At 49.6% G+C, this 16,729-nt stretch overlaps 1 protein-coding gene across 1 annotated transcript; it reads left to right on the top strand.

Moving 5' to 3' along the window:
- The first annotated feature begins 93 nt into the window (after window positions 1-93).
- LOC122394472 (corticosteroid-binding globulin-like) lies at window positions 94-7,586 on the top strand. Its single transcript, XM_043391359.1, has 4 exons — window positions 94-1,390; window positions 2,118-2,206; window positions 5,430-5,591; window positions 6,176-7,586. Exons 1-4 carry the CDS (start codon window positions 1,357-1,359, stop codon window positions 7,118-7,120), a joined length of 1,230 nt encoding a protein of 409 aa, XP_043247294.1. The 5' UTR covers window positions 94-1,356; the 3' UTR covers window positions 7,121-7,586.
- Window positions 7,587-16,729: the final 9,143 nt, after the last annotated feature.

Raw genomic sequence — 16,729 nt, 5'->3', positions numbered from 1 at the left:
ATCGCACCGTTCTAGAGAGCAGGCTCGTTGGCAGTGAACGTATGTAGAAGATCCCGTTTAAATAGCAAATGACACAACTTCTCTAGACGACTCTAACGGCAGGGATCATCGGAGAAGCATGAGATAATTTAGAACAAGGCCGCAATTAAGAATACCTACATATTTGTCGTTGACTCGGAAGTTGACGTTCTGAAAGCGATCTCGTTGCATATTTTACATATTTTAGGGACTCGTTTGACAATTAATCCGACTATTGAAAGACGGAACCAACACGAATCCCATGCTAATTACAAGTTGTCCCTAAAATCGGTAAAATTGTTAAGGTGGAAATCGGTCACTCTAAATTTGTGTTGATGTGGGTCACCAAGTCTCGCTCATTGCGCGGTTTTGTCCGTTTCATCTTCCTTGCGTCTGGGTCTCAAGTTATCTCGCTTAGTGCGGTGCGTCGAACTTATTTCTTTGTCAGTATTGTTTTATTGTGAGACAAGATTACAATTTGTCACGAAAAACCCAGACGGGTTTTGGGACGATGATCAATGATCATTGATCACCTTTTCCCTGGCTGAAGGTTAGGTGACGTAAGAAGATGCCCGTATCGAGCCCGTCATCTCGCTAATGAACCCTCTCGTGACGACCGCAATCCCGCTCATTGCCGTCCCATTACCTACGTACCGTTAGTGTATGTCAGGGCTACACCATCCCGGTGTGTTTTCCCAACGATTTCTGTTTGCGTGCATCATCTGAGCGGTTGGCGTTTGTCCGGTCATGGATGGCTGAATTTTATTGACGCAGTACCTGCGTGGAAAATCGACCCTACTGATCGCTCCTTGGAAGTGGACCTCAGTGGGCGATCACTGGTGTAACCGGTCATCAGCCGGTCTCAGGTGTGGCCTTGACCTATCGGTCATTGATGGGTCATCGATCGACTGTGACCTTCTGGTCACTGACCGGTCACGGCTAGCTATCCAGTCCGCGTTCAGCCACAACCACTGCCATCAACTGCCGGAAACTGCTTTGAAGCGCCTTCAACCAGATTCACCTTCCTTGGAACACGATTAGCTAACCCACTTCCAACCAGTCCTCACGAGTCTAAAATCGCCTTCAACCAGCACCCACGCCTCCTACCGCCCACCGAAGCTGGAGCCGGACCCAGAGTCGCCAGAGAGTGACAGTCGCAGCTTGCGAAACCGGTCGGCGCTGCGGGTCGGCTCCAGAAGTCGGCTGCACCGTGCGGCGCACCTGATCGGCCGCCGCGCCCCGGTCTGGGTCGCCGGGAGGAGGCCGGTCGGACGGTCGGGCCAGACGGGAGTCAGTCGCGCACCGGTCGCCATAGTGAGAGGAGCGCCAGCTGCAGATATGGACACGACGGGGAGACACTATCTCAGAGCAGGTGAGAGAGATGAGATTGTGGAACGGTAGTGTTTGGGGTCAGTCTGATCTGCGTGCTTGATTTGTTGTGAACTTAATTTGGGTGTTTGTGTTGGTTCGTCATGTTGTACCGCCCTGTGATGTCAATGGGGAGGGTCCAAGCTGAGCTTCAGCTGTGAGCTGGAACCGGTCGGGTGTCTCGCTTCTATGTGGTTATTGTTGCTTCAACTGCTTTTGTTGGCGGTTCTGTGTTCATCCATGCCGCAATTGTGCACTTTCGTGAATTTCCCGAAAAAGTAATTAAAGGTCGTACTATCGTGTTTAATGGTTGTCTGCTCGAACCTTGGATGTGCAATCGGCTTCAGCAGCTTTGATAAAAGGAAGCCCAAATTTGGACGTAGCCATGCCTTCAGTCCGCCTTTTTAATTCATTGCCTAGTCTCTTGCGGCATGAACTACCACATTTTCAAATACGACATCGGCACATGGTCTCCATCGACAACGTCACACCACATGGCCATGTTCCATTTCGTCAGGAACCGGTGGTCCTTTCGGCACGATTGCTCAAATCCCGGCTGCTCCCCGGTCTGTGTAATATTTTGCAATGTGCGCCTAGCGCAATCCGACCTTCGCTGCGGGCGCCGCGGGGGGTGTGTGGCCGCCTGTCCTGCGGCCCGCCCGGTGTCGGGGTGCCCGTCTGTGACCCCGCCGGCGGCAAGTTGACCTCGGCCGACCCTCTCCCTCTGACAGCCGCGCTGCTGCTGCTGGCTGCGACCGCTGCGGGCCTCGTCATCGAGAAGGAGAGCCCGCTGCTCGATCTCAATGACCACCTCCTCAGGGTAAGAACGTGCTCACGGGCGTGCACGAATGGGTTCTGGAAACAAATGTGAGATTATTATAGAAATGCCATCATATATATAGAAATCCGGGTGTAGTTATCCCCACATTTCCAACCTCGCCTGTCCATTGAAATAAATTACGCTAATCACGTTTTCCTTTCTAAAATAAAGTTTTTTTTCTTACTTAAATCTAAGCTAGAAGTGCTTGTAATGCTTCGGGCTCGGGCCTATTATCACCCGTTAGTCTCGTTTTTGCGCGAGCCGTCTCCGATCAGCTGATGGCCTCTCCGTCTGACCGTGACCGTGACCCTGGCCCGCTTTTTAGTTGGCCCGGTGAGCGTGTTGTGTCGTCACGGTAGCCGGCTGCCGATGTTTTGCCGGTGACGATCTGGATGCTTCGATATAAATGTGTTAAGGGCCCAGTGTTACGATACATGAACTGGATTTGAGTGCTCCCGACCGCTGCACAAGTCCCTGCAAGCATAGGGTGTGGGCGGGAACACTGGCAGCATTATTTATCGATGGTGCCCGTCCCGGACCTTGAGACGCTACATTTCGTGTTGCACGCCGGTGTTTTCTTGATTCTGCTAATGTCCAGAGTGTCCGCCTCTCTTGTGGTTTTCGAATGTCGCTCTGGTCGCCATATATGTCAGCTGTCCCTTTGGTGATGGCTTACCGCTGAAAAATTAGCCTCTGAAGCCCACCGATAATAACGTTTACCACAACTATGTCCTTCTTGGGCTTTTGTCATTCGCTGCTGCACGGCCTAATATCTCCCTCAGTGCATTGGTTTGACGTATGTCGTCGGGATCCCCGCAAATTGCGATCCACTGAATCTAACCACCGCCGTTACGGCCAGGGCTGGTTTCGGCCAGGCCCAATCTACCGGCTGGATTTTTGACAGCTTTAGCTTCTGTCTCCCTGCCGTTCGGATGGCGCTGGACAGCCTTGGATTATAACTCCACCGTCGTAACGCCTGCTAATCTGATCTGAGTGGATAGTGCGGTGGTCGCCGCCGCACAGTGCCGTCGCTTTGGTGTGTGGCTAACCGCTGAGGTCACTGCCGCTGAGACCTGGGTCGGGAAGTCGTGACTTATGGCACTGAGGCTGAGCCGAACCGGTCTGAGCACTGCTCGGATCAGAGTGCGGTGACCTAGGCGTTAGTCCGACCTGCGTCTTACCGGACTCAACGCGGAAGTGTCTCGGTATGAGTCAGTGCAGTTCTACGAATCTGAGTGAGAAATCGTGTCCAGATAATCTGTTCATATCATCTGCATATGAAAGGACGTAAGATGTTCTAGAAGTTTGACGCCGCTGGTGCAGCTCCGATGCACAAAGGTATTTAGAAATGTCTAGCTTTCTTTCTCCCAAACATATTATGAACATCTGATCAGAACGGACTGGATTGCCCTTGGGACACACTGCAACTGAAAGGTCTCCGGGGCTCGATGACACCTCTCCCGCCTCTCCTGGCCATCTCGGCGGTCGGCCTTGGACGGACAGACAGCCGCCGGACGGAGCAGTAAATGTCGGTACCGGTTTGTCGTGCAGTTGACCGGGCCTGTGGCGACGCCGGTCACTGTCCTGAGCGCTGCCGGCGGCCGCGGCGGCCCTATCGACCCATCAGCCGCGGAGGTCACCTCCGAGCCGCCGCTGTCAGAAGCTGGAGAGCCAGCAGTGGGCGCCGCTACTCTGGATACGATCTCACGCGCTGCGCCTTAGAGCCGGGTCAGGTCGGCGCCGGCTCGTCACTGCGGTAATGAGGTGTATGTGCCGTAACGGCCATACGGGTACCGTTAGCTGCCAGCCGCTGCGCCGGCCGGTCTCTCTGCACTAGAGCTTTGGGTCGCCGTCTCACTACTCTGGAGCTATGGACCAGCCCCGGCCCGTAAATCTGCATAGGAGCTATGAGCCAGCCCCCGACCCGTAAATTTGCATATAGGAGCTTTGAACGCCAGTCTCTGTGGAGTGCCGAGCAACCGTTGCTGGCTCGCAGCTGCGCGCACCTTGTATTATAACTAGATTCAGATTCAGATTTATTCGGTGAAAGGTCCATATAGCCAGCCTGCAGCCTCCGGTCGCCTCCGGCTGGTGCTGCGCGCATCTGTAGGCTCTCGCGCAACGTCGAGGGCCGTCGCCGAATTTTGCATTGCGAGTTGCGTACTTCTGGAGTCCTGAGTATTTCACGAAGGGTTTCGTGACGCCTATTTCGTGACCTCGTGACTTGAGATAAATGCATGGGCGCGATTGATCCTCGATTGAAGAATAAGCATCTTACCAGCAAAAGCTATCCGCTGGGAAAGAGGAACATTCTTGAGAATAGCAGTGTGCGGTCAAAAACATATAATATATCGGGTCGCGGAGGTTAGCTGATAGGTTGATAGGACCTTGAAAAGGTACCCCCCCCCCCCCCCTGGAAGTAGATATTTTGGAGGATATGGTTTTGAATGCAACCACATATGTGCGATGCATGTGTGAACTATTATACATTTTTCAAAGCATAAGACAGGGGTGGTCAGACAGCATTCTTTTCCGGTGCTATGGGAAGCCATGGTGGCATGGTGCCATGATGTTTCCAAAGAGTCTTCCAAAGAGTTAAGCCGTACCGTTTACTAAGCAAAGTGCGCTTGTTTTCGGCGTTACGATCCATAACGAGCACGATGTAGTATGGTCCGATGGGCAGAACGCTGGCGACAGCCGCATATCGGTGGTACAAATCGTCAGTATCGCGGCACTGCAACGCTAGCTTTCCAGGCTGAAAATGCTTTGCGGTACCAATAACCCGGTTTACATAGGGTTTGTTGCAAGCTTATATCTCCGTCCGTGATGTTGCAAAAGATGCCAATGGTGCTTAACAATTTACAAAATGTTCCCCTCTAAATATTTGAAGACCACTGCATCGAAATTATCGCCAAATTAACGAGCTAGAGCCTCGTCAAATATGCTATGTAAACCGGGTTAATTAGGGCTCTTATGTAACAATTCCCTTGGTAGGTACGATGGCACGTGAATGCAGTGGAATGTAGACAACAGTCCTTTATATAGTCCCGAAAGGAACGTAGCTAGAGGGGTGTGCTTTAATAGAATATACACACCGCTCATTGCTCACGAGTCGTCATTATATACTCTTTATCAAACCTTGCATCATACCATCACAAACCTCACCGTCTGGTGGTTTTCCTGCGGCACCTGACCTGATCTGACCTGACCTTTCTCCCCTCAGGAGGTGCTCTCTGGCCAGCAGAACGAGGTGGTGTGCCCGGCGGCGCTGTTTAACGTGATTGCCGGCGCTCACCGCGCGGCCAACACGGAGATCCAGAGTCTGATTCAGAGGCAGCTGGGCACCGCCAACCCGGCCCAGCTCAGCCAGGCCATCGACCAAATGGTGAGTAGGCAGTGCGTGGGGTGGGGTGGGAGGGGCGCACTCTGAATCGCAGTGTGGTCGTGTCAGTGTAAAGGAGTTGAAGCCCGTTATAAACGTGCTATTTCGACACCTTTTTTTAAACCCCACATTTGTTCTCCGGTGAATTTCAGACAAGCTGGTTAGAGACCTTCAAAAAAGGTACAATCACTCGATTTTAGTCTCAAGTTTGTCTGTCTTGGCAGATAAAGCAATACCAGAACAGGCCTACGAACACACATATTTGATCAGGATCGGACGATTGGACACTTTTAAAAGGAGATCTTTCGTGCCTCCCGGAAATTCACGGGAGAGCAGATGTGGGGGTTTAAAAAAAGGTGTCGATTTGTGCTACAGCATTTTAAGGCATTTAATTATGCTATTAAAAACCGTCATGTCATTGCCTTTGTTCTTTGGTGCGATGACAGCTGTTCGGCTGCCTGAAACAATTTATGCGATTGATATGATCAAGTTATCATACGATGCAGTCTCATTGTCGACATTTTAGCAGAACGCAGATTTTCAGCAGATCGTAAATTCGTCTCCCTCACCCCTGTCCCTCCCCACAGGCTGCCGAGAAGTCCTCCGTGAAGAGTTTCTTCCGGGCGTACAGCATACCTCGCGTGCGCACCGAGTGCTCGAAGCCGCAGGTGACCTCTGTGTCCAAACAGCAGCTGTGCGCGCGGCTGCTGCAGCTGCTGTCCCCTCCCACCGGCCGGGAGCTGGACCTGGGCGCCGCCGAGGCGGTGCGGCAGATCAACTCTGACGTGTCGGCGGCCACGGACGGTCTGATCTCGGACCTGTTTACCCACCTGGACCCGGACTCGCGCCTGGTGCTGGCCGCTGCGCTGGCCTTCTCCAGCCCCTGGCTGCCCGAGCTCACCATCTCCACCAAGGAGCTGCCGTTCCGCCGGCCGGCCGGCGAGCAGGCCGTGCCCGCGGTGCTAGTCTCCGGCTCGATGCGGTTTCTGAACGCCAGCGACGACGGCCTGTACGGCGTGGCCGTGCCGTACAACGACAACGCGTTTCACATGGAGATGTTCTTCTTTGTGGCGGCGAACCGGAGTGAGGATGTCGTGAGCAAGCTGTCCCGGCGGCACTACGAGGCGCTGGCGGAGATATCGCCGCTCGAGACCCAGGTGCTTCTCACCTTCCCCAAGTTCTCCATCAAGTCCGTCAAGCACGACTACCGCGACGTGGCCCTGTCGCTCGGCCTGGGCCCGATGCTGGAGGGCGGCCTGGGGCCCAACGGTGCCGACAAGGTGGACCAGCTCGTGCACCGGGCCGTCATCGATGTCGACGAGAAGGGCACGCGAGCCGCCGGAGCGGCCGGTATCAGCATCATCCCGCGGGCGGGCTCTGACGAGAGCACGCCGCGCGCCGTGCTGCAGCTCGACCGGCCGTTCGTCGCCTCTGTGATGCACGTGGAGCTGGGCCTGCCCCTGTTCACGGCTCACGTGGTGGATCCGCTGGACGGAGCGCCGGCTACCCGCCGGAGTCCCGTCAGGTTCTGAGGAATGGCCCGATGGGTGGGGAGTGAGGCGGAGTGGAGGGGAGGGGGATTGGTAGAAATTGAACGCGGGTGGTAGATGCAATGATAGATGTTTTAAATGCACTAGTTTGGATCACTAGATGCGGCATCACATTGAACGCGAACGTACGCCGTGCGAGTAAAGCCCACGTAAAGAGTTCTTCATTTTGAACTAAGATTTTATGTTTTGTTGGTCAAAATAGTGTGCAATAAGCTAGAGTGCTTCAATAATGCAATCGTGTGGTGACCAGAGTGGGCTCACCTGTGTTTCCTTTCAGCTGTAAAATCCGAGTTACGTCGGTAGGGAATATTATGGAATATGGATGAATCTGCTGCTCAGTTCAGCCGAGTCACACATATCGTGTCTTGAAGAGCGGCATTAAATCATTTGTACTGGCGACCTTTTTACTGCGTTTGTCACGAATATACGGTGCAACCTGCACATCGAATGCGGCTCTGATGATGCAATCGTCCTGTGATAATGATTTATTGCAGATAATTCCGTCCAGCGTACGTCATTATTGGCTTCTTAGTGGTTTTAAGTCTGATTAGTTTTGCTTGGATCATCATACATTGAATGTACATATGTCACGAGTTGTAAGCTTCCGTTTAATCCGGTGTCATTGTGGCGTGTAGGTTTAGAGGCAGATGCCGGGAATTTCTGAAAAGTCCTTTTCCAGTGAAGTTTATGCGACGTACGATTCGATTACCTATGATAGTGGCAAACGGGTTACAGGCACAAACGCGTAGAATGCTGACCTTTGTAGCGTGAGCAGGCCCTTCTACAGAAACGCTTATTACGCACACGCAACGCAGGCTGCAGTATGAAAAACGCATGCGAGCAGTGAAAGATTACTTTACTAACGAGCAACGCTCCCACAGCCATATCAGTTTTCAGTAACGTTTACGACTGTTTTCGCAGCTCCAAAACGGGCATCTGATCGCCTTGCTTTGGGCTCTAGTTAAAGACTTGAGCCTGTCTGTAAGAAGCTTGGGCTTGAATTGCACGGTGGATGACCACACACGCCTTGGTGCTGTATGTGCAATATGCAGTGTGTGCGCGGTGCCGTGGGGACTGACTAGCACGGCCGACCTGGGCTGCCAGCGCCCTCTTCCGTTACGCACCGCCGAACCGGGGCAGCCGAGAGGTGGCGCTGGGGATTCGTCGAGTCGGTTCCATGACAACTGAACCAGTGACAACCGAACCAGGACAACTGAACCAGTGACAACTGAACCAGGGACAACTGAACCAGTGACAGCTGAACCAGGGACAACTGAACCAGTGACAACTGAACCAGGGACAACTGAACCAGGGACAACTGAACCAGTGACAACTGAACCAGTGACAACTGAACCAGGGACAACTGAACCAGTGACAACTGAACCAGTGGACAACTGAACAAGTGGACAACTGAACCAGTGGACAACTGAACCAGTAGCCAACTGAACCAGTGACAACTGAACCAGTGACAACTGAACCAGTGACAACTGAACCAGGGACAACTGAACCAGTGACAACTGAACCAGTGGACAACTGAACCAGTGGACAACTGAACCAGTAGACAACTGAACCAGTGACAACTGAACCAGTGACAACTGAACCAGTGACAACTGAACCAGTGACAACTGAGCCAGTGACAACTGAACCAGTGGACAACTGAACCAGTGGACAACTGAACCAGTGACAACTGAACCAGTGACAACTGAACCACTAACCAGTAGCCCAGCAAGCAATTTTACTCCGGGCAGCAGGCTGAAGTGCGGCTTGCCCGAGATTTTTATTTATACGTTGCTAACTATTCAGGCGTCCCAGGTGGGCGTAACGGTTACCAAACCAGTTCGCGACCACCAGGCTCTGTCAGCCCTGTCAGCCGTCGTACGGCTCTCGGACGTACACTATAATAGATCGGACACAGATCAATTGGCAGCAGTAGCGGCGGAACACCTTCAATTAAGGCGGGGCACTGTCGACTTTTGGTCCCATTCTTTCCATGCAACGCCCATAGGGCTAATGTTAAAATGCCACAATCAAAGGGGGGCACGGTGCCCCGGTGCCCTCCCCGTTCCGCCGCCTATGATTGGCAGACCGGCAGATTGGCACAGACCGTCCGTCCAGCCACGCGCTACCTTATACCTATACAGCGCAGTACGACATTAGTTGTCCACTGGTTTAGTTGTCCGCTGGTTCAGTTGTCCACTGGTTCAGTCGTCCACTGGTTCAGTTGCCATACTGGTTCAGTTGTCACTGGTTCAGTTGTCCACTGGTTCAGTTGTCACTGGTTCAGTTGTCATACTGGTTCAGTTGTCACTGGTTCAGTTGTCATACTGGTTCAGTTGTCACTGGTTCAGTTGTCACTGGTTCAGTTGTCACTGGCTCAGTTGTCACTGGTTCAGTTGTCACTGGTTCAGTTGTCACTGGTTCAGTTGTCTACTGGTTCAGTTGTCCACTGGTTCAGTTGTCCACTGGTTCAGTTGTCCACTGGTTCAGTTGTCACTGGTTCAGTTGTCCCTGGTTCAGTTGTCACTGGTTCAGTTGTCGCTGGTTCAGTTGTCGCTGGTTCAGTTGTCACTGGTTCAGTTGTCGCTGGTTCAGTTGTCACTGGCTCAGTTGTCACTGGTTCAGTTGTCCCTGGTTCAGTTTTACTGGTTCAGTTGTCCCTGGTTCAGTTGTCACTGGTTCAGTTGTCTGCCTACCGTCGAGTCATGCGACCCTGAAGTGCCAGCCCGGGAACATTTTACAGAAGCGACACCTGCCATATCCCCGACAAGATGCACTCTGTAAAAGACAGACTGTCAATCGCAGGTCATTTTCAACTAAAATCAATGCATAGTCGACCCCTCTTCACCTTTTTGTCCCTTGTTAAGCTGGAGCTCCGGACGAAACGTCAACCAGTAACGTCTGGGGTCAGGTCAAGTCAAAGACGACCGATGTTTTGTCATGACGTTTTGGAAGTAGGCGCTCGCTGCTCGCTGTGGAAGGCTTATTTGCCTTATACGACCTTGCCGGCTCCAATGATTCTCAGATTCTCCGATGATGATGCTCCCTATGTCTCGCTCAGTGTCCTCCTTTCCAAGTTCCTGTTTTCAATTTTCTCATTTTTTGTTGAATGCACGGTCGTTGACGTTTTCAGCCGATTGTCATCAAATTCCTGTGAATTCCTGTCCGGCTGTTGCCCTCAAATCCTTCCACGTCGTCGCTATTTTGTGCACCAACAGCCGGTAGCGGGGTCCGACTGCGGTCATTAATAGCACGCTGGCAGTAGAGTAGCCTCCCAGCTAACAGGAAACGTTTGTACAACGTTGTCACAACGTCGTGTTTCGGTAAGTTGCGAAATTACGTTTTAATTACGTTGTAGCAACGTTCTGAACGTTGTGAAGCCATGGTTTGGTCCGAAAGTTATGGTACAACGTTGTGACAACGCTTTATTGGTACGTTGCAGCAACCGCGCACTTACAACATTATATTTTGATGATGCATGGTGACATATAAGGCCATATATTGCATTTCCTTTGATTTTCAATGCGCATTTTCAGTTTTCATCGTTGAATTGGGCATGCTTTAACACTGGGGCATTTCACGTCAAATCAAACACCGAAATCCGTCACCCCCTTCGATTTTTCTGAAAATTTGTAGGCAGACTGAGCATGGTTCAAAACTGAGTTACGTATAATATTTTCGAAATTTGAGAACGTATCGCTGAGATATAGGTCATCGAATGTAGTGAAAAATGCCACACATCAATTTTTTGAATGGCTATAACTCTGGTTCCTTTTCTGGTATCAAAATGATATTAACAGGGTCTTATAGGCAATTGATAAGGCTTTGATTTTTAATTATAAAATTAAATTGAAGTGACCTTGAAATGCATTTGACCTTGAATTAAAACAGAAAAATTTAAATAGCAAAAAACACGTCACCTTCGATTTGGGTAATTTTTACATATCATGTCCGTCACAATGTTCCTAACCATCTGTGAAAAAATTGGAGTGGGCCATTCATAACTTTCGCGGCAAACGCCGTTTTCATGCATCAACATCACGCAACCGCGCGTGACCTTGAAAGACAGAGTCAAGACATGCTTGCTTGTGTACACTTTCTGAAATGAATGCTTGCTGATTAGTGATATCCCAAACTCTGCGAGAATGGAAATGCATAGTCATCGTAGTCAAGCATTCACGTTCCATAGTAAAAGGGTCTCAGGCAAACGGTATTTTGCGGTGAATTTTGAGCCGTGTGGAAATGCATCATGAAGTAAATTCAACGAAAACATTATCACGCAACGATATCTTCACGTCTTTTGATCTTCACTATACGAAAGAACATACATTTTTTAGTATGTATGGGGAATTTCTAGTTAATCCAATAATAAATATGGCAGTTAGAGGCCTGCTAAGAGTAACATGTCGCCGGCTGAGGCGGGCTCGGCCGATGCGGGAAACGCAGCAATCACAATTTTGTGTTTACACGTTCATATTTCAATTGTTTACCAACCCATTTTCAAAATTCTTTCACCATAAGATTGCCTGTACATTTCTTAGTCTTCTCACAAAATTTGACGCGAATCGAACGTAATCAGCGGTGGAGCGCGATGTAAAGACGGAACCGTTCCGTTCCGTTCCGGCACAGTCTACAATTCAGGCGGCGCGTAGCGGTCGGCGCCGGCTGCCGAGTCGCCGCGTCGCTGCGGCGACAGGATGTTCACTTTACACCGCTATTACTAGAACAGTTGTGAACCGATTTTCATATTGCTTGCACGATGAGATGTCCAATTCAATTCTTGACAGGTAGCCATAATTAATTTCACATTAATCTTATGAGATATTGGCGAAAAACAGGAGGGGTGGGCGACATTCGCTCTTCCCCCTCCACTGCGCGTGCTAACATACGTTTGCATATGTGCAATTTTCTTCAAAACTTATGAATGGCCCACTCTAATTTTTTCACAGGTTGTTAAGAATATGGTAGGCAATAAAATATATGAAAATGAGCCAAATCGAAGGTGACGTGTTTTTTGCTGTTTCAATATTTGTGCTTAAGAACAGAGTTAAGCAAATTTCAAGGTCATATATTTAAGTAGGTGCAATTCTAAACAAATGCTTAAGAAATTACCTAAACAGTAAGGTTTATTTCATTCAAATCAAACAAGTACAACCAAAGTTATGGTCGTTCAAAAATATAAAGATGCAACATTTTGTAAAAATTTGATGCCCTATATTTAGAAGACCTGTGGTCAGAATGTGCAAAAAAACATCAATGTAATGTCCGGGGCCACACAGGAACTCGCTCACAAATTTATAATGAAATCACTGATGGTAAGGTGCAAAACAGCCGATATTTGTTTGATTTGACGTGGAATGCCCCCACTAGGACTGTTCACGTTGTCAGCTGGTGGTCGCCAACACGTTGTTAAAACGGTTTTTCACAACCTTGTCGGTATAGGTACTGAATAATTAGCGGTGTTTTTACAAGTAAATTCTGATCTCTCTCTCTCTCTCTCTCTCTCTCTCTCTCTCTCTCTCTCTCTCTCTCTCTCTCTCTCTCTCTCTCTCCCTCTCTCTCCTTCTCTCTCCCTCTCTCTCTCTCTCCCTCTCTCTCTCTCTCCCTCTCTCTCTCTCTAATATATATATATATATATATATATATATATATATATATATATATATATATATACCTATATATAACATATATAACATATAGATAAAAGGCGGGTGGGTATTAATTTGATGGTGACTCCGGTAAGCCAGTCTTTGCCGTAGCGCTCCGGAGTTAGTATGGTTTCGGACCGCCAAGTCCGGCACAAATCCGGCTCCCTGCCACCCAAACAATATGCCCGGTTACATAACATTTTTGTCGGGGCTGTTGCTCACTTCTTCTGCGATAATTTTAATGCAGTACTTTTCGTATGTTTAGATGAGATCATTGTGTTAATTGCAAAGCGTCATTGGCATGTTTGCAACATCACAGGCGGAGCTAGAGGCTTGCAACTATCCCTATGTAAACGCGGCTGTTACCCGCGGCTGCCAGCGAGCCACGCCGCACAGTGGGCCGATATGCCATTCTAGCGCGACAGGGCCTGAATCTTCGAACGGAACCCTTGGTTTTTCGCGAGTAATTCGCGTAAAAAGCGGCCGATCGCAACGAAACTTTCAGTACCCTCGCGATAACTACTTTTACAGCTAACCTGAAAATTTCATGACCCTGACCTTAACCCTCGCCCGCACATGCCATTTTCCCATCCTAGAACGCACATGGGGGGGGGTTGCCACCCCCCCCCCGCGCCATTTCGTTCCTGTTGGAGATAGAGCTTAGCGGTAAAGACCAAAAAGATTCTTTGGGAAGAGACGAATCCAATGATACCCAGTTTTACCTTCTCAGGTCAGTCATTGACCTTCCAGGTCAGGTCAAACTAAAAAATGTTGCTGTTTTGGGTCACCGTTGAATATCAAGTGCGCTGCTTATCATATACCGATGACGATGCCGTTTTCTGGTGCCAAGCCAGCTAGAACCTCTTTGTCACACTACCCGACCAGGTTTTTGCTGCTGAGGTCATTTCAGGTCAAGTTAGGTCAAGGTCAATTTTATGTGTTTGTATGTCTGTGTGTGTCTGTGTGTATACTGATGTGTGCACCGATTGGTTATGTGTCCATATTACATGAAATCATGATCTGAGAAGCTTTTACCAAAAATGCAGTCAAAAAAACTTCACAAAAAGTAAATTCCGCTTGCCTAAAACGCAATTATCTTAGATGACCTAGGTTGACCTTGACCTTGACCTTGACATCTGTACATCGTCGAACAACATGTTCCATGATTGGTGGGAGGTAAGACTGGCAAAAAAGGCCGAAATCAAGGTGTCAAAAGCTCACAAGGCCCATAGCCAACGCAAGATGTTGAGAATTGGCCATTTGGGTCATGACATGACCTGAAAAACAAGGTCATATCTCCGAAACCAAAAATCACAGAAACTTGAAATTTTCAGTGGACGTCAAGAAAGGATAGAGGAGCAGCTATACGAAAAATCAGCCTTCTAGCTCTAAAAATGTTGAGTGCAGAGCAGAAAGACTACCTGGGGGGGTGGCAACCACCCCCCCATGTGCGGGCGAGGGTTAATGATCTTTGACCTGTGACCTTCTTTCGAGACCATGTTTGGCCGGAATCGCGATTCAGCGTATGTCGGCTCGCATTAGCCGCGGGTTTGCAGTCTTTTCTTGGTTAAAAGCGTTCAAACATGGGATATTATGTTGCTCCCATGCATTAGGGTGGGTGTCAAGGTCACCAGAAGGTCAGGTAAGGTCATTGACCTTTGATGACCTTGGTTCACTTTTTCGAGTTTTACATGTTTCTAGGCTAGTTTTTTTAGCTGAATTCGAATCTAGCAACCATTTGAACATTTACTATGTAGCTTTGGTGCCTTCGTAACATGTTACAAAGCTGTCAGAGGCGGTTGCCACCTACTGCAAATACCCGGCAAAACCCTTACTAGTTGACCTGACCTGACCTGACCCGACCTGGCCTAAATGTATGAAGACATCATCTATGATCGTAAATAATATTATATTCGTGATCAGCACCCAAAAAACCCATAGCAGCCACCCTTTACGACGTTCTAACAGGTCCCGATTTTCCCGACTTTTGGGTCATTGACCTGACCTGGAAGGTCAACCGATGACCTAGGACCTTACAATTGGGTAGCATCAGCTTCCTCTTGCCACGGGCAACACGCTCGTCTTTTCCGCGAAGCTCTAGCTCGATCAGGGGCGAAACGGCGGGGGGTCCAACGGACCCCTTCTATACGTTCGCGGCTGGAAAAACACCACTAGGAGCGATGGTTAAGCCAAATCTGAGGGCTTATTTCAGAAAGACCGCTAAAAGAGCAATTGAATGCATTTTTCCGCGACGATGTAGCTCTATTGGTCCCCGAGGTAAGAGCCGGTTTTCGATAAATGTTGATAAATGCAACATTTTACCTTTGATGACCTCTGGTGACGTGACCTTTGACCTGACCTAGAAATGACTAATTACTCCATCTGGAATTTCGGGCGCTCTTTCGAATGCCACTTACTACGTGTCGCTATGTGGCCCAAGAGCCGAGTTAGAAGGGAAGTGTTCAATCAACACCTCCCGGCCCGGCGCGTTTGACGCCGAGCACCGGTCCGGCGCGGGTTGATGTTTGGCTGCTACATCCAAAGTCGCAAAAAGTCGCAAAAAATGACTGTTGGATCTTGTAGTGCAATGAATCATTGACATGTAGCGAGATTTTCGAAGCGGTACTCTGCGGTACTTTTTTTAAAAGTCTATTTGTGTGTGACATCAATTATGTGAAATTATATTTTCGTCTTTAAATCTTTGCGGTGCCAATACATCATAACCAAGTAAGACTTCACCATTTTGATGTGGTTATGTGTGTTCTGCAGACCCGGAGCTATCGTTTGATGTATATAAATGTGGAATTCCTCCTCAAATTGTGATTGTTTTCGTGGATCAAAGATACGTTGTCGAAGAGTGCGGGGGACGAGTTCGGTCCAAACGATTCCGAAGTTCGTGTTTAAGCTGAGTTTTCGCCATGAAATAGCAATTGTGTTGGAAAACAAAGACCACAGCAGTGTAGTATGATCATTTTTGAACAAATTGATATAGGTTTCATTGCACATCCACAAAGTTCGATTTTTTACCCATGTCGTGCTAGACCTGGCGATCGGCCCTGTGTGCGCCGGCCGCCAGTGTCGAGCGGTGGCCCGCCCTGACCTCGCCGGAGGGGCCGTGACGTCAGTGTCACCGGCCGCCGTTCAGAGCCAGCCGGCCGAGCCGCAGTCTACGCACCTATCCGTGCTTCTATCCTCAGGAATCAGAAATCCTTCTCCTCCACGCCGCAACCCCCCTCCGGGCTGGACAGGCAACTTTATCTCATGCGGGCTGCTCCCTTGGAGCGGCACCGCTGCTCCCGAGGGAGCTGCACCCCGTAGCCGGGTGCAGAGAGTGCTTGGGGGGCTGATCGGCCTGTCCATTTGGACGGGCTCAGCCCCGGCGACTCTCTAGGGTGCCTGCCCAGACCAATGTCTCCCCCTAATTCCTATCATCCTTCCGGCTCTGCAATGGTCTTGTCGACCGAAAGGGCCTAACCCAACAAAACAAACAAACAAACCGCAGTCTACGCAGCGCGAGCGAGCAGTGAGGACCGGCGGCGGGCGCGGCTGAGATAGCTGGAAGATGAAAGAAAGCGCCAGTTGTCTGCGTTCCATGTGATTGTTGCTTTGACTGGTAAGTCAAAGTACCATTTACGAGTAGCATTTGCAAGGTTCCCAGCTAACAGGAAACGTTACTACAACGTTGTCACAACGTCGTGTTTCGGTAAGTTGCGAAATTACGTTTTAATTACGTTGTAGCAACGTTCTGAACGTTGTGAAGCCATGGTTTGGTCCGAAAGTCGTGGTAAAACGTCGTGACAACGTTTTATTGGTACGTTGCAGCAACCGCGCACTTGCAGCATTATATTTTGATAATGCATGGTGGCATATATGGCCATATAATGCATTTCCTTTGACTTTCAATGCGCATATTCAGTTTTCATCGTTAAATTTGACATATTTTAAC

The sequence above is a fragment of the Amphibalanus amphitrite genome, unplaced genomic scaffold (genome assembly GCF_019059575.1).
Source record: "Amphibalanus amphitrite isolate SeventyFive unplaced genomic scaffold, NRLGWU_Aamphi_draft 000594F_arrow, whole genome shotgun sequence".
NCBI lineage: Eukaryota > Metazoa > Arthropoda > Thecostraca > Balanomorpha > Balanidae > Amphibalanus > Amphibalanus amphitrite.
The sequence above is the reverse complement of the archived record's forward strand: the minus strand, read 5'-3'. Positions and strand labels throughout refer to the sequence as shown.

Bases quoted from the DNA above. Each gene is read 5' to 3' on its own strand.
- LOC122394472 (XM_043391359.1), top strand. From the start codon at position 1,357: ATGGACACGACGGGGAGACACTATCTCAGAGCAG. The intron at 1,391-2,117 runs GTGAGAGAGATG...TCCCTCTGACAG, and splicing joins GAGACACTATCTCAGAGCAG to CCGCGCTGCTGCTGCTGGCT. The intron at 5,592-6,175 runs GTGAGTAGGCAG...CCCTCCCCACAG, and splicing joins GCCAGGCCATCGACCAAATG to GCTGCCGAGAAGTCCTCCGT.